The sequence below is a fragment of the Gadus chalcogrammus genome, chromosome 8, assembly GCF_026213295.1.
Source record: "Gadus chalcogrammus isolate NIFS_2021 chromosome 8, NIFS_Gcha_1.0, whole genome shotgun sequence".
NCBI classification, from domain to species: Eukaryota; Metazoa; Chordata; class Actinopteri; order Gadiformes; family Gadidae; genus Gadus; species Gadus chalcogrammus.
The window spans coordinates 2,838,592-2,859,486 of NC_079419.1; the positions used below are offsets into that span (position 1 = coordinate 2,838,592).

The 20,895-nt window shown below is 44.6% G+C and overlaps 2 protein-coding genes and 1 pseudogene across 2 annotated transcripts in view; all 3 read left to right on the top strand.

Annotated features, from left to right (window-relative positions):
* The first annotated feature begins 711 nt into the window (after positions 1 to 711).
* Positions 712 to 9,043, top strand: LOC130387187 (acyl-coenzyme A thioesterase 1-like). Its single transcript, XM_056596195.1, has 4 exons — positions 712 to 1,328; positions 3,344 to 3,892; positions 6,484 to 6,686; positions 7,210 to 9,043. The coding sequence occupies exons 2-4, from the start codon at positions 3,433 to 3,435 to the stop codon at positions 7,816 to 7,818; spliced, it is 1,272 nt and encodes a 423-aa protein (XP_056452170.1). The 5' UTR covers positions 712 to 1,328; positions 3,344 to 3,432; the 3' UTR covers positions 7,819 to 9,043.
* Positions 9,044 to 11,507: 2,464 nt separating this feature from the next.
* LOC130387186 (acyl-coenzyme A thioesterase 1-like) overlaps positions 11,508 to 20,895 on the top strand; it is a 44,398-nt gene continuing 35,010 nt past the window's right edge. Inside the window, exon 1 of the mRNA XM_056596194.1 lies at positions 11,508 to 11,640. The gene's annotated coding sequence lies outside the window, so the exon portion shown is untranslated. The remainder of the gene's footprint in view (positions 11,641 to 20,895) is intronic.
* LOC130387163 (acyl-coenzyme A thioesterase 3-like) lies at positions 13,437 to 17,759 on the top strand (annotated as a pseudogene).

Below are 20,895 nucleotides of genomic sequence, written 5' to 3' on the forward strand. Positions count from 1 at the left end.
TCTAACTGAAGAGCTCAAACACCTAAACTCTTACATTAACCTAGTACCTAAACTGAACCATCTAACTAAACATCTCAAAGGCCTAAACTCTTTCCTAATACCTAAACAATCTTTAATACAATCACTAATGCCTAAACTTAAACAAACACCAATAATAAAAGTTAAGCATCCTTAATCTTAAACCCAAACCAGACTTGTCCCTGGGTCGCTCCACTTTGTTTCTTTAAAGGCATCTCTTTTCCCCTGCATCTGTGTTTTATTCCTTGAGGACTTCAAGTACTTCAGATGATATTTGAAAACTTGTTTAGTTAATAATGAGATTAATTTGGAGTGTGAAAACGACAGATGCGAAGTGAAGACCACTCTGTTTGTTGTGCTTTTGTTATTACATTATACATTGTGGCAACTCATGGATAACCGGCAAGAACCCCATCACCATTTGAATATGATGTGCATGTATTTACCTGTATGTCAATTGTGGCACCCATTGCACTCCTGACCATCCCTGGAAGAAGGGATCCCCTCCACTGCGTTTCTTCTCAAGATTTCTTCCTTGCTGATTCAAGGGAGTTTTTTCTTGCCCGTGTGGGGGCATGGGTAAAGGGGGGTGTCACAAATATTTGGCCTGTTAAGCCCTTTGAGACTGTAATGGTGATACAAATAAAATTGAATTGAATTGAATATACTTCATCTTTACAGATTTTGTTTTGGGGAATTGGGACAGCAGAGCAGCTTAAGCATCCTTACTGGTGAATCTGATCTGACGATATCAATCATAGGACTATGAAGCTGCAGAGTTCTTCCAAGAAAGGGTTCCAATCCAGGATAGCTTTTAACACACTTTATTTGTTAAAGTATTTCGGTATTGTGACTACGGAGCAAAAGGAGGTGTAATATGTAATTTCAGGTCAGAAACGGGATCAGAAACGAAAGAAGAAAGATGCTGTTTGACCAGTCCTCAATGTGAACTGAGTGACGTACCTCCATGTGGGCGGAGTGCCCGCCCCTCCATGTGGTGCTCCGTCTGCGGGCTGCTGCAGTCAGGGGCTTCTCGCTGGCTCTGACTATGCTGGTGAGCAGCTGTGTCATATCCGAGCCTCATGGTGGTACGTTCCGACAAGGTCGGCTCGACACCGTGCGAGAAATCAGAACTTCGTCCTACAAGACGCGAAACAAGAAGTACTCGTCACCTTCCGATTGGTAGAGGACGGTGGCTAAGCAACAAGTGTATACACTGTAAAGATTCGATTGCGTGTCTGTTTGGTTGGCGAAGGGTCACCGACTCGAAGCAGGAGTAAGCGACACGAAGATACGTTACTGCTTAGTTGGTAGGCCTAATTGTTGTAATTTTGTTTTCAACACATATGCAATACACCCATAACATTTGAAAAATATGGCAAACTCGAGAATATTCTCGTTTTAGTTCGTAGTGAATTAAACAAAACAAAATTGCCACAAGTAAGATACAACTGTACTTACCTGGTTACCTGTTACACCAACAGACCCATACTAGGCATTGTTTTACGGAAATATCATTAACATTGGAGTACTGGCCTAGTTGTGTCGCTAGAGGGCGCCACATACTCGATACAAAATATATAACGAGTGTGTGGAAACCTGAGGCCTATCTTTATCCCACTCACAAAATATATTAGCTATAGCATGGAACCAATATATGGCCAATATAATAAGCTTATCTATCTTGTAAATGTTGTCATGAAACCAAAGGGGAAATTTGATGAATATCCATTTGGATTTTGACAAATCTAACTGTCCTTTAAAGGCACCCAGTGCAACTTTCGAGGCTTAAAAATAAACATTCAATTTCTAGTCTTTTTTACACGTAGTAAGTTTCAATAACTCCATACCATTACATACCGACATTCAAGCAGCAAAAATGAGACGTCGTTGTGTGGTGAGAACTGATAGAAAATCGATAACAACAACAATGCCGCCATTTTCTTTATTTTTTGTAGCCTACAATAAATAAAGCAGGCTTCCAGTCAATGGAAAAATGGCTTCTCCCCACCGGCGATTGTTGTTGTTTACGATTTTCTATCAGTTCTCACCACACAGCGACGTCTCATCTTTGCTCCTTGAATGTCGATATGTAATGGTATGGAGTTATTGAAACTTACTACGTCTAAAAAAGACTAGAAATTGAATGTTTATTTTTCATTGAATGTTTACATAAAGTTGCACTGGGTGCCTTTAATGTCCAACTGTCCACTATTAAATGCTTAGGCCTATTCAACCAGCATTCATTATCCTGAGAGCAACTTGACTCTAGCTCCTTCAATAGGAGTGACTGAGCTGCCTTTATTCTCATCCAGTCCTTGAAATTACATTTCTATTTCTAAAGCAAAGGCACCAAGATCAATGTTTAAATTACTGTCGGGTAAAGTGAATCTAATAATGTTTTGTGTATTTTGTGGGTTATATCACCAGTATTATCATACCAGTAATACAACTTTAAAATGAGAGTTGTTAACTTAGTAGTCTGTATAGCAGACTTACAATGGACATGGACTGACCTGTTGAAATGAGAGTAAACAACCTGTCTATGTTTAAAGGAACATGCAGATTAACATACTAGCAAATATTAATTAATTAATTCTTACATTTGCACAGCAAATCAGCATAGTCTGAGACCATTAAGCTTATAGATATATATATATTCTTTTTTTTTTACCTATATCTTACTGTTGAACAACTGTTATACAAGTACTTATCTTGGCAGTTCATGCAAGGATAAGGTTCAAGGGTTTGTATTCCGTTGTGATGAAAAAACTTTTATTCAAGACAGAGGAAGGTCCATAAAGACGGCACAGTATATATAAATATAAAACAACACAGAACATTTAAGAAGGATGCAAATGAGGTAATACTGTAATTTCCTGTAAAGGATTATTAAAGGATCTATCTATCTAGGTATCAACAATTATAATACAAACACTTACTAATAATTGTATTATAACAATTATAATGAAAACAATTATAATACAAACACAATTATAATTTAAAACCCATACAAGCTTCAGGTCCAATGTTTCCAGAAGCAAGATGAGTGAGTAACATCAGTTATAGACACAATAACCGTGTTCAAAGACCCACGTAAATCTGCACATGAATCTATACATACAATTTCTCAAAACAGCATAAAGTGGGCACATTGTTTGTTGCAAAGATTTCACTGGCACTACCCCCCCCCCCCTTTGGAGTTTTATGCAAAATTCTCAGATCATTATATGCCATAGTGGAGTGCAACACGTTTTGAAGAGTGATATTTTAACATCAGTAGTACACATTTATAATTGTATTGTGTATTTATATACCACTGTAGGGAGCCGGTCTTCTGCGTGGAGGACCTGGTCGAATCCTCCTGGACCCGTCACCTTCCAGCTGGTCCCGCAGAGTCCCCGTGCTTCCAGCATGTCCTCCCTGGTGCGCCTGAGGCTGCTGCCCAGCGCCAAGTGCCTGTACACCCAGCCCGTCCGGGTGCTGGTGGACGGCCTGCGCTCGTCCCAGGTGGTCACCGTGAAGGCCAGGGCCACCGACGAGAAGGGGGTGCCGTTCCACGCCTCCGCCGTCTACAGGGCCGACGCGGGCGGGGCCGTGGACCTCGGCAGGGAGCCGTCGCTGGGCGGGAGCTACACGGGGGTGGAGCCCATGGGTCTGCTGTGGTCCCTGAGGGCCGACGCCCTCCACACCAAGTTCTGCAAGAGCGACTCCCGGAGGCCCCACGTGGTCAGGTTCTCCGTGCACGATGGAGTGGCGGGGACCGGCCCCCTGTTGGCCGAGGCGACCAATGAGAGGCGTCTGCTGGCGGATGGGGTCGAACGGCAACCAATCAAAGAAGGGAACATCCGGGGAGTTCTCTTTGTACCCCCTGGTGAGTGGCAGAGTGCTGTTAATTATATATGATCAATTATTAATGTATTCATACTTTAAAATGGTTATGCGGACGGCTAGAAGCCCAGACGGATCCGTATGTCATCATCCTAGTTTATTTTATCCAGGCCGGAATTATTCCCCTCCCGAGGGTGGGGCCTGTCTGACTCGTCGCAATCGTCCTCTCCACACAGAGCGGTTCTAGGCGTCTGTGGAATCCATGCCCAGCCTCGCTCGGTCGTGCCGCACTACCTCCTCCCATGTCTTCTCCGGTCTTCCTGTTCTCCTCTCATGGGGCTTTCACACCGCCGCAAAAATCGGAGCCCGTTCCGGGCTAGTTCGGAGCTAGGGCCAGTGTTTTGGTTTCACACCGCCAGAGAACCGGCTCCGGCCTCTAAAAACCGGTTCAACTCCAGCCCCAGGATTCAGCCCCCTGCTTTTACGCCGGGGGCTGGGGGCGGGGTTATCCGTACCTTCATAAACAGGAAGACCAACGAAGACCGGCAATTTTAAAACACCGAAGTAAACAATGGACATGAATCCGTGTATGGTTAGTTTTAACCATACAAGGATTTATGGTTTACCGATTTAAAACAAAATCAGAAAAAACAATTAACAGTCGTTTTTTGTTTTTTTCTGATTTGGTTTTGAATCGGAAAAAGGGCAAAAGGAATAAACAAATAAATGGCATTTTATTTGTGTTTGTGTGTTTTGTGTGTTGGTTTTTTATACCCGAAACAGAAAAACAAAAACAAAAATAGATACATTTATAGTTACACCAGAAGGCAGAACGCAGCGAAGAAAAAAGAGCTAACCACCTAAACCGGCAATAGACTGTCTAATTATATTTAGCCTTACTTATGGCCGCACTTGAACCTTATGGTGATTTTATTCGTGAACTATTTGACACTGGAAAGACACACGACGCGATCAGTACCGCTCTAAAGCAATCTGGTGCCCCGAAGTGCTCCGTTATGACGGTGAGGAGGTTCTGTGTGGAGCACAACCTTCGAAGAAGAAATCTAGTATCCGATCTAGTTTCAGATCGTCCACTCGCAGACTAAGTCGCCGGTTCCCACGGAAAACAATAAAGCTGGCCATTGTAGAATGCGAGAGACTCGATGGAACGTTTGAAACGTCTTTATATGTATTTTTTTATTTTTTTAATCTGCGTGCCCTTTTCCCGGCATTCATTGCGGTTTTATCTAAATATCACGCAAACAAAACAAGCAACTGGATTATTCAATTTTCCCGTTTTGATTTAAAAAACAGGAAAAATACAGTTTATTTGTATATTCCTTTTGCCCTTTTTTGGCTTAAAAACCAAATCAGAAAAACCAAAGAACGACTCTGTTAATTGTTTTTTCTGATTTTGTTTTAAATCTGAATATTCAAAGAACGAACCATACACGGATTGACGTGAAGACTAAATTGTTGTTGTTGTGTTTGAAACTGGCGCGAGGGTTCTTATTATTATTGTACACTTCCGGCAATGCGCGAGGGTTGCTGGGGAAGTGGAGACGTTTGCAGTGACGTCATGACGTTGCTCTCGCCTGCTCCATGGCTGGCTCTGGCCGGTGTGAAACCAACTGGTTCATAACTGGGATAAGGCTGGAACCTGTTTGGAACTGGCCCTTGCACCAGCCCGGAACTGGCTCTTGGTTCTTTTTGGTGTGAAAGCCCCATCAGAGGGCACCTCCAGTTTTCTCACAAGCGAGATCCAGCAAATGCTGCGCTCAACGTGGCCGAACCACCTCAGTCTGTTTGTTTGCAGCACTACGTCTATGTCCTGGATGCCAAGCTTTTTGAGGAGAGAGTCTGAGCTGACATCCTCCCTGGCTTTGATATTACATATCCAGTGGATCATGGCACGGTGGTTGCGTCAGAGGCGAGTTATAGTCCGCGTACAGCAGCACCCATGGACAGCCAGTGAGAAACTCCAAAGATAGTGCCTCCAGTACGATGATGAAGAGCATGGGGCTTAGGACAGAACCCTGGTGCACCCCTACTCCCACTCCGAACTCATCACTGTTACCTTCTCCTCGCACTCTGCTCCTGACGCCCGAGGTCTTTGCCTATACCACTCACACCAGCCACTCGTCGGCATTGAGCTTGCGCAATGCCCACCAGATGACGTCCCTTGGGACACTGTCAAAGGCCTACTCCAGGTCGATAAATGCCATGTAGAGGAGCTTGTTGGCCGCAAGGTGCCTCTCCTGTAGCTGGCGGACTATGAAGATTGCGTCAGTGGTCCCACGAACCGGCATGGAGCCGAATTGCATCTCGTTGATCCCTACTCGCTTCCCCGCAGGTGCCTCTACTACACGCTCAAACACCTTGAGTACTTGCTCAATGTGCCTCAACCCCTGTATGCTGTAGTTGCCTCTGTTGAAAGCATCGCCTTGAGGGCAAAGACTCACGATGTAACTCTCTCTCTCTGTAAGCTTTCTCATCCAACTGAATGCTCTTAGTTTCATTGTGTTGGTGTGATGGTCATGAGATAATAGATGAGTAATAGTGCAACCACTAGCAGCCATCTGTAGAACCCATGATTTCTCAAGCTTGTAATGCACTATACTTTCTATTGTGCAGGAGATGGCCCCTTCCCTGCTGTCTTGGACCTCTACACATTTGGCGGTGGGCTGTCTGAGAGACGAGCCTCTCTCCTGGCCAACGGTGGCCTCATGGTTCTGACTCTGGCGCTGTACGGTCATGACGACCAGCCCAAGAAGGTCACAAAGCTTCACTTGGACTACTTTGAGGAGGCAATACAGTTGTTGAGGAAGCATCCAAAGGTGAGTACCCTGAGGTTACCTTTTATTTTCTACGGAGAATGATGAACTGTAACCCAATCACGCTTAAACTCAAACAAAAGTTGAATAACAAAAATAACAAAATGATTACTGAACGAAAACCTACTGTCAGGAACACAACACTGACACAACATAGAGTTATTGTCCTCCAAACATCTATGCTTTAAAGAAGGATTTGCTCTATTTGTGCGCCACTTAGTATACCAACCAGTCCTTGTGCAGGTTGTTACGTATAGAGACAAGAAGTTTCAGCCACCAGTTTATCTTGTGTGCTGCCTTCCATGTTCTTCTGCTCTGAGCTAGGTCTGTTTCAGAAGCAGATGCAGAGTCTGTGGATTTAATTGATCCATGGGGAAATATGATAGAAACATTATAGTAAACATAGATGATAGATTTAAAATTAGAATACAGTGGTCATCAAATGTAGGCTATTTTAATCTATAAAAGGAAATTACGGGAAACATGAGGATATAAACTAAAATCTTACAGTATTTATTTCTTTCAGGCTATGGATTCGGGCGTTGGCTTAATATCAATATCCAAGAGCGGAGATCTGGCACTTTCCATCGCCACGCACCTCCCAAACGTTAAAGCCACCGCGTGGATAAACGGCTGCTGCTCCAACGTCGTGCTACCCCTCTACTACAGAGGGAGTCAAATCCACTCTGCCCTGATGTACGACGCCCGTGGTGTTACGGTCACCGAGTCTGGGGCTTTGAACATAAAGCACGGCCTTCACGACCCTCTGGCCCCGGAGAACGAGGGGTCGCTGATCCCCATCGAACGAGCCACAGGGCGCTTCCTCTTCGTGGCCGCCGAGGACGACCTCAACTGGGACAGTTGTAATTTTGCCGACCAGATGACGGAGAGGCTGAGACGTCAGGGGAAGGACAACTTTGAGAAGGTGGTGTACCCAGGAGCAGGGCACTATCTGGAGCCACCCTTCGGGCCGTACTGCCCGTCCAGCTTCCACGGGGTGGTGGGGGCGCCGGTCGCCTGGGGCGGGGAACCCAAGGCCCACGCCAAGGCTGAGATGCACCTGTGGAACAAGATCCAAGAGTTCTTCAGAACGCACCTGGTCCCAGTGGCTGGGGCAGCCAAAGCTAGGTTATAGGAGGCTGCAGCCTCCTATAACCTTAAGGTCCAGAGTAAAAGATCAATGACTGTAATGATTTGTGCCTCCTTGTTTTGACATGAAAATATGAGTCTTGTTTGATGAATTGCCATATCACACAAAGAAAGGTATACTACTGAGGCATGTTCCCATCTTGATTATGTGTTCATTTATTTGTAATAGAGGCAACATGGTGGGATCTGCAGTTTTTCCCTCTAATCTTTTACTTTAGCTACAGCATGAACCTTAGTTGTTTTCTTGACCTACACACAATGTTGCCCCAGTTATCTTGAAAAGGTAATCTGAGCACCGATTACTCCTGTAAGAAGTAACTAAGTTACTTTTAGTCATTACTTGATTTTAAAAGTAACTAAATTAGATTACAAGTTACTTCATTAGTTATATGCAGAAGCTGCCAATAACACTCAATGCTGTAGCCACACCCGCACACCCACCCTGTCGACAATCTTCCGGCGCGTCTGCGTGACACTTGTCGCATACGTGATACTTCATCGAGAGGCAAGAAGAAAGCAAAAATAGATATTTTTAGATGTGACAAAAATAGTAACGCACAGTGATTTGGATAAGTAACTCAAATCTGATCACTTGTTTGGAAATAGTAACACATCAGATTTCTCGTTACTGAAAAAAGTGGTCAGATTAGAGCATCACTGCTTGCACATAAGAATTACTTCTTTATGCAGTCTTGACTATTTAGCAAATGCTGTTCACTTTCCTTTCACTGACCGCTTTTTATGTGCGTAGTGATACTTTTGTCGTTGTAGTCAAACTGTTACTACAGCCATTTTTTGTTTTTCTTTTGTGCTTCATGGCTGTAGTCAACAAGCAACATTGGTTAACTGCAGATGTAACGTGATTTGACGCAAGTTTAAAATACTGGAGCCAAGGGGCAGCCTGGGACAATGTTATTTTCCATGGCCACTGTCTTTGGCCTTCTCTCTGTGTCATTGGGTTTAGGGTTAGTGAGGAAATATCCTGACTCACTGTGTGTCCTGCATCTATAGACAGAGGAGAGTGGGCCTCAACACACCCATGGATCAACCTGCAATGTTGTCTGTATTGAGCTGATTCACACATGTCACTTGTCATTTTGAGAGGACTCAAAGAGTTAGGCCTATAACACTGAAAAGTGCTATAGGCCATATAACAATGCTATATAACAATAAAGCAACATGTTTTCCCTCTAAGACGTGAATAAGGTCAATTGATGGGCTGTATCCATAAGGCCTCTATAACCACACGACGTTGGTGTACAATAATCAATGAGCCCATCGCCCTGTGAAGTAGGCACGGAATACAAAGATTACTAGATGGATATCCCCTCGAGATATCAGTCAAAATTACATTCTAAAATACCAACGCTACATGGAGTCACACAAATAACCCCGGCTTTGAGTAGACAATTTGCGGTCTTTTCGGTACTTGTGTAATTGTGTTCTTGTGAAACGACAGTCGTTGCCCAAGTACTGTTCCAATTCAAAGTAGACCTACGTTCTTAAATTGGCCGTTTCAATCGAGGATGTATCGGAGGTGACTTGTGTGGACTTGGGACCGTTAAATATCCCAGGATGCATTTCGCATTCCTGTTTTAAAGGGGACATATTATGAAAACAGCACTTTTCCTGTGATTTGGGGTGTTGTTGTGGATAGATGGTGCTCCCACACGCATACAAACTTTGAAATAAGTCTGTACATGATTTTTGGAGTGAGTTACACATTTCTGGAAGCAGCCCGCCTCCAGCTACCAAACGAGCCAGTCAGTTTCGGCGCCCCCTCTACGTAGGAAGGGGGCACATTAGAATATTACCTCCCACTTCCCCACTCCCCTCCAATCAGAACCTCGCTAAGATTTTGTGGACCAGCGGGCGAGGCTCACCCCGCCGGAACGGCCGCCGAAAGGGAAGTCGGGAGGAGGAGACATGGAGTAGAAAGGGATTGCACTGCCGGAGCTCAGCTGCCGGACTGCCGCTGAGCTACCCCAGCCGGAGCAGCTCTTCCGCCGGAGCTTCTAGTCCGCTGGAACTGCCAGTCCGCTGGAGCTGCCACCTAGCTTCGGCGCCAGTTCAGCTCCCGGAGTACACCGTCGGAGCTGCCGGACTGCGGCCGGACGGCTTCGGCCGGCCGGCAGCTCCGGCGCGGGGAGCTCGGAGGCAGTCCGGCAGCTCAGCTCCCGGAGTACAATCCTTTTCTTCTCCATGTCGCGGTTCATGGACTTCAGAGAGTCAATGCCAAAGTTTCTTCCCCCCAATTCTTCTCAACCATGGCCGAGATATCCCCCACTACGAGTCTTTACTTGTGGAAGTACCAGAGACGTCAGACACAGTCTTTATTATCCATAATATCATCCGAGGCGCACATAGCTTTTGGCCATAAACGGCAACAATCCCTTCTCCTCCATGTTCAGTCTGACAGCTCATTGGTCAATGGGCAGCAGCTCATTTGCATCAATGCTACAGACACCAGAAACAGCGCATTCGAAAGAGACTGAAACAGAGGGGAATAGCGGCAGACAATATTTTTTTCCTAAAAGCTATTTCCAGCAAACAACTTCAAAAACATGTTTACTGGAACTCAAATACTATGTTTACTTGTTGGGAAAACACCATAATATGTCTCCTTTAAATATCAAGCTATAAAATAGGCTATACATAGCAACATTTCCTATAACAAGGATGGAGGCCTATTTACATATGTGACCCCCAGAGGGGTACTTGAATCTACAGTTTAGAGAATGATTAAACTAGACTATCAAACTATATCCAGGTGTGTCCAATGAAGGCACAGAAATGGGACTGCTGCAATCAATAAACATTTATTATGCAATAATCAATGAACATGCTGGTTAGCAACAAGTGAAAATCAAACACTAAAACACTGCAACAAATACTGTTCCCACAAGAGATGATGTAAAAATGCCCATGGGCCACACAAGAAAGATATGGTAAACAAAATCCATGTGTGTGTGCGTGCGTGCGTGCGTGTGTGCGTGTGTGTGTGTGTGTGCGTGCGTGCGTTTCTATTCTCGCTCGTTCGTAATTCTTATATCAATAAACTACTTTCCAATAATATAATAATAGGCTATATAGGAACATTGATAAACGGCAATCTCATACAATCTTTTTCAAGCCACTGATTGTTAGGCTATAGGCTGGCTTGCCGGGTGAATTCGCATAACTTTTCATTTATATTCATTCAAAATATTAACGTACTATTTTAAAAACTAAAGAAGCTGGTGTTTTGTTTCATATAATTTGTTTATATTGTTCAGTAGTAGTTATATAGCTACATGAGGCCGTAGCACAGTTAACAGACGAGCTGAGGTGGTGACGTCATTGAGTCCGCTGCGGTTCCGACTGCAGGTTCTTACTCCCGTTCTTACTCCCGTTTCTCGGAAGCGTTAGGCCTACTTGAAGTCCGGACTTGCCAAGTGCGAACTTCCAAGTCCGCGAGTCCGCATTCGAAGAATTGGTATTGAGCAACGGCTATTATCTGTTTCTGCACTTTTAGTGGGCGTGTTCATGACGTCATCAGGATAAACCACCACTTGGTCAACTCTGTGCATTGTAGCTCTATGTACATTCCGAAGAGGTTCACCCCGTGCGAGGAAACGCGTAAGACTAGGTAGGTTATACTCGACACCAAGCAAGAAAACAGGAGGGAAAGCGGTAAATAATCAATGAGTATTGTTTTTGGTCGGTTGCCAGGCAAGTCTATGCACTAAAAAGAGCCCTGTCTGTGTGGCTATAAGGGACCAACTCGTATCAGGAGTAAAGGACACGAAGATACGAAACTGCATAGTTGGTAAATATTTAAGTTTCTTTTCCACACAAATATGCAATCTACACATCACATTGAACAAATAAATATCAATCGATATTCTTGCAGGCTGATTTAGTTCGTAATGAATTGCAACAAGCGAAATTGCCACAAGTTAGTTTGCAACGAATATTTAACTGCGAAACAATTGTGTAGCCTAAATAATCTATCAGGTCTTTCATTTGTTTTCGATGTAATGTATGACTGTCACAGTGGTTCTCAACCTTTTTTGAGCAAACGCCCCCCTGACCTTACCGTCCCCCCCCCCCCCCAACCCCACTCACACTCGTGTTATATTGCTTAAAGTTGTCAATGCATCGTTTTTTCATTGATTTTGCGTTGGTCACTAATAGCAATGAATGCCCCCTGAGTCGGTTTTGGTACAAAAAATATAAAAATATAAATGAATATTCATGACATGCAATTAACTTCCAGAGCGACAGGGGGGGAGAGGGAGGGGAGGGGAGAGGGAGGGGGGAGGGAGAGAGAGAGAGAGAGAGAGAGAGAGAGAGAGAGATGGAGAGAGAGAGACCGAGAGAGAGAGAGAGAGGTCAGGAGAGAGAGAGGAGGAGAGGAAGCGAGAGAGAGAGAGAGACAGAGACAGAGACAGAGACAGAGACAGAGACAGAGACAGAGACAGAGACAGAGACAGAGACAGAGAGAGAGAGAGAGAGAGATGAAAACACGCACCCCTGTGGCCCCGGTGCACCGTGACCTTAGGCACGGTGCCCGGGGCCTACCTCCGTTGTACAACTTGACATTGCAGTTGTTCGCTTAGTAGCCTGCATCAACAGACCTCCCAATAGACATGGACTGACCTGTTGAGCTGAGAAGGCCGAATCTCGATTTCCCTCTGCCCCCCCTTTTGCTTTGTCTTGTGTCTTGGTCTTGGTTAAGACAAAGAACAAAGACAAGCAAAAGGGGCAAGGGGAAGAATCGAGATTCGGCCCAATTGAGCTCTCAAATCATCTTAAAAAATAAGGGGGTACAGAGCACTCACAATCTTTCATCCCTTAATCTTGATCAAATTGGGGTATTGAGACACCACTAGCTCTCACATGAACGCGCAACTTCAAGGGTAAGGGGGAAGATAGGGGTAAGGGGAAGTATTGATATTGGTCTGTATTAAAAGAAACATGTAGAATAACATTATACTAGCAAATGTCACAGCTTACTATTACATTGCAAATCTGCAGTATCTGAAACCGATATGCTTTTATACTTTAAATTGAAGGATTTTCATGTCAGAACAATTTTTTACATCTTTGCTGTTGAACCAGTATTAGGCAGTGCTTATTTTGTCCGTTCATGTAAGGATAAGGTTCAAGGGTCCATTAACGGACCCTTGATTTGGTTATAACGTTCTGTTTACCATCTACCTTCATGTGGCAAACCTATATTTCTGAAATATATATTTCTCATCACAAAATACGTTTGTATTTTATAACTTATTTAGATATAAAACACTGTAGGTTGAAGAACGCCCCCTCTTCTGCTTGGAGACGGATCCTCCTAGACCAATCACCTTCCAGCTAGGGCTGGGCGATTTGGCCTTAAAAATAAAATCTCAGATTTTTCAAACCAAACCTGATAATCAATTTTAATTGATTATTTTTCTATATGACAAATATCTGTTTATATATATTGTTTTACTTTCAATAATTGATTTTCCTTTAAAAAAATCGATTATTGACAAAAAAAATCCAATTACGATTAATAATCGATTAAATCGCCCCAGCTCTACGTCCAGCTGGTCCCGCAGAGTCCCAGTGCTTCACAGCATGTCCTCCGTGGTGCGCCTGAGGCTGCTGCCTATGCGACCAGTGCCTGTAACCCAGCCCGTCCGGGTGGTTGGTGGACTGGCCTGCGCCCGTCCCAGGTGGTCACCGTGATGCCAGGGCCACCCGACGACAAGGGGGTGCGTTCCACGCCTCCGCCGTCTACAGGGCCGACGCGGGCGGGGCCGTGGGACCTCGGCAGGGAGCCCTCGCTGGGCGGGGAGCAAGCTACACGGGGATGGAGCCCATGGGTCTGCTGTGGTCCCTGAGGGCCGACGCCCTCCACACCAAGTTCCGCAAAAGAGCGACTCCCGGCAGCCCCACGGTCAGGGATTCTCCGTGCACGATGGAGAGGCGGGGGCCGGCCCCCTGTTGGCCGTAGGCTGACCAATGAGAGGTGTCTGCTGGCGGATGGGGTTGAACGGCAACCAATCAAAGAAGGGGAACAATCCGGGGAGTTCTCTTTGTCCCACCTCGTGAGTGGCAGAGTGATGTTAGAATAATTAGGGTCAGCTATTGTTTCTGTAAAGGTTTTTTTTTCCCCGCAATTTTGTAAAAGTCGTATTGCAGCCCATTCTGTAAATCGAAAACTCTTGAAATCAGGTATGGATTACCCATAACTGCCACTACCCATAAACCCAAATTTGTGTTACTGCACCAAAGGTGGCGCTATTATAAAAAAATATGAATTTAGCCCTTATTGCTCCCTCAACCAGATTGACCTGGAATCAAAATTCTTTCAGATATTATCTCTAGAATCAGTGCTTTTCAATAGAACATTTTGACATGTGATGAGGCTGCAGTTCAGGTTTATAAGTGAAAAATCTTTCCTTAAATATGACAATTAAATGTTATATTTTGTTCTTGATCTTTTAATTTTGCTCAGGACCCCGTTAATCACCGCTCTGCGGGTTATATTTCTTATTTGTGTCTTATCCGTTTAAATATATATTTATTCTACTTTAAAGTTGGAATGTCAGACATCATCATTTATGTACAGTGTAAAACAATAATGGGCCCGAAATGGGAGCCTTGTGGGACACCCGTGTTTGGGACAAAGTCCCGAACAAATAAATTCCATAATAATCATTGTACATTTTTATACTGTATATATATTATAAGTACATCACTAACCTCTATGATGTATCCAACCCTCACCAACATTTATTATAGTTGGTTTCATTGTGTTGGTTTGATGGTCATGAAATTAAAGATGTGTAGTAGTGCAACCAGTATCAGCAGGTAGCGGCCTTCTAAAGCTCAAAGCCTGTAGAACCATGATTTTCTGAATGTTGTAATGCACTATACTTTCTATTGTGCATGGAGATGGCCCCTTTCCCTGCTGTCTGGTTATCCTCTACACATTTGGGCGGTGGGCGTCTGAGAGGACGAGCCTCTCTCCTGGCCAAACTGTGTTTCCTCATGGTTCTGACCCTTGCGCTGTACGGGCCATGACGACCAGCCCTAAGAAATTCGGTCACAAAGCTTCACTTGGATCTACTTTGAGGATGTGGCAATACAGTTGTTGAGGAAGCAATCCAAAGGTGAGTACCCTAAGGTTACCCTTTAAAAAGAAAAATGTTACAAACCAAAAAATTATTAATAATCTAAAACCAAGCATACTTATACTGGTGAAACAGAAGTGTTGAAACACCTAAATATACTCATACATGATACCGATTGAAATGTAATGACAAAATATGATACACAAAAAATCTCGAAACGGAAACATGGATTTGCTCTCTTTTTGCGCCTTTCGTAGTATTTCAATCCGGTCCTTTGCAGTGTTGTTTGCATGTATAGAGTAAGGGGCCTCCCTATCTTTCACGTTGCTACGTGGAAACGCAAGTGATGAAGCGCCAAGCGCAAGTAGCTTTGTGGGCGGTTCTAACGGCGATGTCGCTAGTTTAGCGGCGCATATCTAAAAAGGGTTTTGTCTGAAGTTAGCCTAATTATGCATTAGGTGTGGTTGTGGGCGTAACGTGCAATTAACCAATGAGAGTGGCAAGCTCTCATCCCCTTTAAGAGCCATGAGCGCATTTGAATCTGACGAGTTGATATTTTGACAGCGCGTCTGCAGGTCCTCCGATGAGACAGATGCCATGAATTTCAAACTTCAAATGGCTCAGTTTATGGCCAAATATATGGCCTAATTCACGACATGTAATAGAGGTTTTCTTACCACAACTTCAAAAATACTGAGTCCTCAAATAAATTTCGGCAAAGAAAAAGCGTATATGATTAACATATGATAGTGCGGTAACTGTGGTTCTATTTATTATATACGCAATACATTATAAGCATCGTTTCTTATCAGTATTGTATGCATTATCGTTTTCGACTTGGTTTCCCATCGTTAATATACATTGCCATGGACTGTATTATGCGTTAACGTGTTTAGTTTGCGTGTGTTTAAACAGATGGGCGCGTAGTGTGTGTGTTACACGTACACCACACGCGCGCCGGCATTCATTCATATTCTTTTAACACTCACACTCGCGTAAAACAAGGTTTTCTTCACGATCAGAATACTCATCAATCCTAAAAGTTATGGGCATGTACACGATGTCTGTGTCAAGAAAATATGTGTTTGCTGTACGGTGTTTGCAGATGCATTGATTTAAAAGTACAACTTATTACCCAAATAATTTACCTAGAATGTAATGGCTAGGTAGATGAGACAAGCAGAGTGTATGCGCGAGGTGCACAAGCAACATTATGCATGCGCCCTTAAAAATAGCATCTGAACAACGCGCCACTGACTTTAAACCAGGTGTTTCCTGGTTTATTGGCGCAAGTGGTTTCTGAAACTGCAAGATAGCACCAGGGAACGTTGTGCGCCAGAACACGCCTCGCCTCCTTTCGCCGAGCCGCCCCTTGGGGCGCAAGATCATTCCCTAATTTACGGACGCATGCGCAGGAGGGAAAAGAACACTCTGCGCCAGTTGCAAACTACAACAACACATGCGCCAGTGATTAAGTCATTGCGCCCAGATGCAAAGATAGGGCCCAAGAAGTTTTCAGCCTCTAGTTCATCTTGTTGCTGCCTTCCATGTTCTTCTGCTCTGAGCTAGGTCTGTTTCAGAAGCCGATGCAGAGTCCTGTCCTTAATTGATCCCTAGAAACATAGAGATTCTAGACTTACAGATCCCATATCATGCTTTTTAAGGGTAATAATGGCATTTGGGGGTACTACTAGAATACATGCCTGTATGTTAGAAAATACCTCTTATTATTCTCACACTGGTTCATTTCTGCTCACCATTTACGCATCTCTCAAAAACGGTCTGATTTGAATCATGTCGCTTTAAGGCCCCCCTCCCGAGTAGCACAGTCTGCTTTGATTGGTCGAATTGGGTTAAGTTTATTATTATTATTAACTATGTAACTATAAAGAGTGGCTCATATGCTGGATATTGCATGTTACATTACGTGTTTTTTACTCACAGGCTATGGATTCGGGCGTGTTGCATTATATCAATATCCAAGAGCGGAGATCTGCACTTTCTATCGCCACACACTTACCAAACGTTAAAGCCACCGCATGGATAGAACGGCTGCTGCTCCAATGTGACATACCCCTCTACGACAGAGGAAGTCAAATACAACTCTGCCCTGATGTAACGACTCCAAGCAACACAACACAGTCCCAAGTCTGGGGCTTTGAACTAAAGCACAGCCTTCACGACCCTCTGGCTTCCGGAGAACGAGGGATCCCTGATCCCCATCGAACGAGCCAACAGAGGCACTTCCTCTTCGTGGCCAGCCGAGGGACGACCCTCAACTGGGACAGTGTGTCGTTGGCCGACCAAATGACGGAGCGGCTGAGACGTCAGGGAAGGACAACTTTGAGAATGTGGTGTACCCAGGAGCGGGGCACTATCTGGAGCCCCCGGTCGGGCCGTACTGCCCGTCCAGCTTTCCACGGCGCGTTGTGGTGGGGGCCGTCCTCCGGTCGCCTGGGGCGGGGAACCCAAGGCCCACGCCAAGGCTGAGATGCACCTGTGGAACAAGATCCAAGAGTTCTTCAGAACGCACCTGTTCCCAGAGGCTGGGGCAGCCAAAGCTAGGTTATAGGAGGCTGTTCCCCTCTAACCGTGGAACAAGGCTGATAGGATAGGAATGACCTGATTCCCAAACCTTACAATTTATTTACAAAATCACTATCTGATGATGTAATTTGGTTTACATCAGGCGTATAGGCTTGTTTATCTCATCTTCAAAATTAGCTTGCACTTAACACCTTCATACTTGTTATGCCTTTGTATGTCAAAGATCTTATAATTATTGTACGATAACAGCACAATCAGGCAAATGGTCTCTCAGGTAAGCATATAAACAAGGGTTTCCTAAAAAATCATTAGAAGTATTACGATTCTTAAGAACTGTAGCAACATTGAAGGCAGCGCAATAGTAGCCGCACTTCTACTCCTTCTCTCACTGCCCTCAGAAGCAGTGTCCCTGGGGCCTCATTAGCCGACGACCGACTCGGGAAGACGCCAATCTGGCTGTCCTGAGACACAAGGCGCTCTATCTACTCTCTGCTGCTTTGAGTCACTGGTAATATGTCATCTGATCCGAATTGGTTTGGGTTCTGTTGCCAATGCAGACCATGTGACTCATGTACGGCGTCTCTTGCATAAGCTGTACCTTTGTCCGGAATCCACTAGAATGTGAAAGCTGTAGCGTCAATGATCAATGACACGGTTGTACTGTCAAACACTGTACACTTAAACATGGCCTCACAAAGTTCCTAATTTGGTGGTGATTTTTGCCCCCTTGTGTTGAAATGAAAGACGACTACAAAAAAACAAAAGGCATAACACACAATGCGTAATCTACTTGGTCACTTTCCAATCTTCAGAGCACTTCATTTTCTCCTGTTCTTTTTTTCTTGAGATACTACCAAGCTAACTGATTACGTTGCCATGATTATTGAGACTAATAAATCTGTTGCTGATCCCCCAGTTTCCATTGACTGATATTGTTCGTATGTGTGAATAACTTCAAAGTGCCTTATTGCTTTTTTGCGTTCTAGCTACATGGGTGTAGGCAACATTGCTAATCTGTTGGTTTACTTTGCTTGAGTCTAGAAACTAATTATGGCCCTCATTAAAACAGGGAGCCAAGTGGCAGCAAGTGATGTTATTGTCAATGGCCACTGTCTTCGCGCTCCTCTCTGTGTCATTAGGTTTATACATAGCGGAAGCCCCCCGGTCATTAACTCAGCTGGATCAGGGCTTCTGAGTCAACTGTATGTAAGCTAGGACGTCTCCTGACTCAATGTGTCTGCATCTGTGTCTTACCCTTCTTCGGCAGTTAACCCTGCCATACGCCCCCACTCTTAACTCTGCTCCACCGTCACACATAATGCAGAAATTATCATTTTATTGAAGAGCTGGCACGATGTTACAGCCAGAGCAGGTGGTAAACGATGGCATGTCCTCCCTTGAGTTTGTGTGTGGCGATGGCTGATGCCTGTGTGCCCTGATTGCCCAATGCACCACAGGTGTGCATTGCAGCCTCCCCTAGCCCGAGTAATCAGCCTGACGGGGGCCAGGTGAGGCTGCCTAAGTCAGCCACCAATCACACAGACTCCATACCTACATCTCACCTCAGCAATCAGTGTACCGATTGCTGGGGTTTTCTCTGTTTTAAGGAGGTGTGTGAGTGTTGGTGTGTGTGTGTGTGTGTGAAATACAAGAAATGGGGAAACCGAGGAGAGTAGGCCCACACACAGATTCTATCTGCACTTTCGTCTGTGCTGCCTTGATTAACACTTCAACAAACTTGAGCAAAAACGACTTAGGGTTTCCAAAAGTCCTTGATCTCACACTCTCCACAGCCTCTTGCAAGTTGCTCAATGATGCATCACACGTGTATGCTGTGTGCGCTGCTTGTTAAACAAGGCAGTGTTGGATCAGGTTATCCATAATCTTCCTACACTGAGCATTGTCGACGAAGTCAGTGTGTTGGATCGAAACGACGACTGTCATCACTCGCATGACACATGTCCTGGTTGCTCTCTGATCATAGTAAAGCAAGTCTAGATGTCAGGGCTGTTTAAGGGCTGGGGACTACTTTACAAGATTATTGTCTGATGCATACAAAAGTTGATGAAACATGGCGTTGATGGTTCTTAGCTCAGGACCTCGTCAATTCTTTGGAACCATGATGAAAAGCAGGACTTGTTTAAAGGTACTGTAGGTAAGATTTAAAAGAGGTACGTTTTGTAGAATGTCATTTGTACGCAGCCATCAGTCGGCTTTCAGTGATTGAAACGCTCTGGGAGAATATCTGTTTTGAGTCGACTTGGCCTGCCTCTGTTTGACCACGTTCTGATATTTGATTGTTCATGGCTTATTTCTGACTAATCAGGTAATCTTTACGCCTCATGACGGATGGGGGAGCTTTCCGGGGTCGTAAGAGCCCGAGACATTGCACACATTTGCATACGCGATCTGATTGGATGATGGATCCGTCGCTGCCGAAAAAGTTGAACATTTTTCAACTTTTTGACGGAGCGAACGGATCCACAATGCATTGCACGTCTGTCCCCATTCAAAGTCAATGGGGATCAGTCAACGGACAGAGGCAGTGGGCACGAGGCGTTACCCCCCTTGCCAACTGCATCCGTCCGTTGATGGATCTCATTGACTTTGCATGGGGAGATCCCGAAATGCATGGTGGGTCCGTCTGCTCCGTCTCTGGCGTTCAGAAGTTGGGAAAATATTAACTTTTCAGGCTGCAGCGGATCCGTCAGCCAATCAAATCATGGCTCCGTCGGCAAATAACACTCCCCCATCCGTCAGACACACCTTCTGTCGTCCTTTGACGGACGGATGCAGTGGGCAAGCTCATCTCACGTTAATAATTAGTTCGGGGACCCCATCTTGTAATCAAGCACAGGTGCATGAAATGCGACATTTCTAAACGGGAGAAATGTAGGGAGGGGACCATTCCGCTCTTTTCTTCTATCTTTATTTACAACTCTTGTATCTTACCTACTGCACATCATCTTCAGACTGTCCCATTTGCTCCAGTTTCTTGATGGTGATAAAGGGAGAACAGACACACTGACTAAGCCAGGCTTACGGAGTTCCAGATCAAAGAATTGTCCATGATCTAGACTCATCAAAGGCTTCCTTTTCATCAAAGGATTATCATTGAGCCCAACGTTTTCGCATACACACTCAATCTGGTCCTCATATCTGACTGCCACTATATTCTGTGTCAGTCTGAATTAGGATCGTGATTGTGACAGAGTAGACAATGTAGTTGGTGGGTGTGATTTCTAACATGGCCTAAAGCAACGGTTTCGAGACCGTTGGGAGCACAAGGAAGTAAGAGAGAATAAGGAGGAATATTTGGGTACTACTTGAAATGAGAACATAGAAGTAGCAATAGAGAAGCAATGAGAGAAACAGGCGTAAGTGATAGATTATGCCTTTGACATATGATG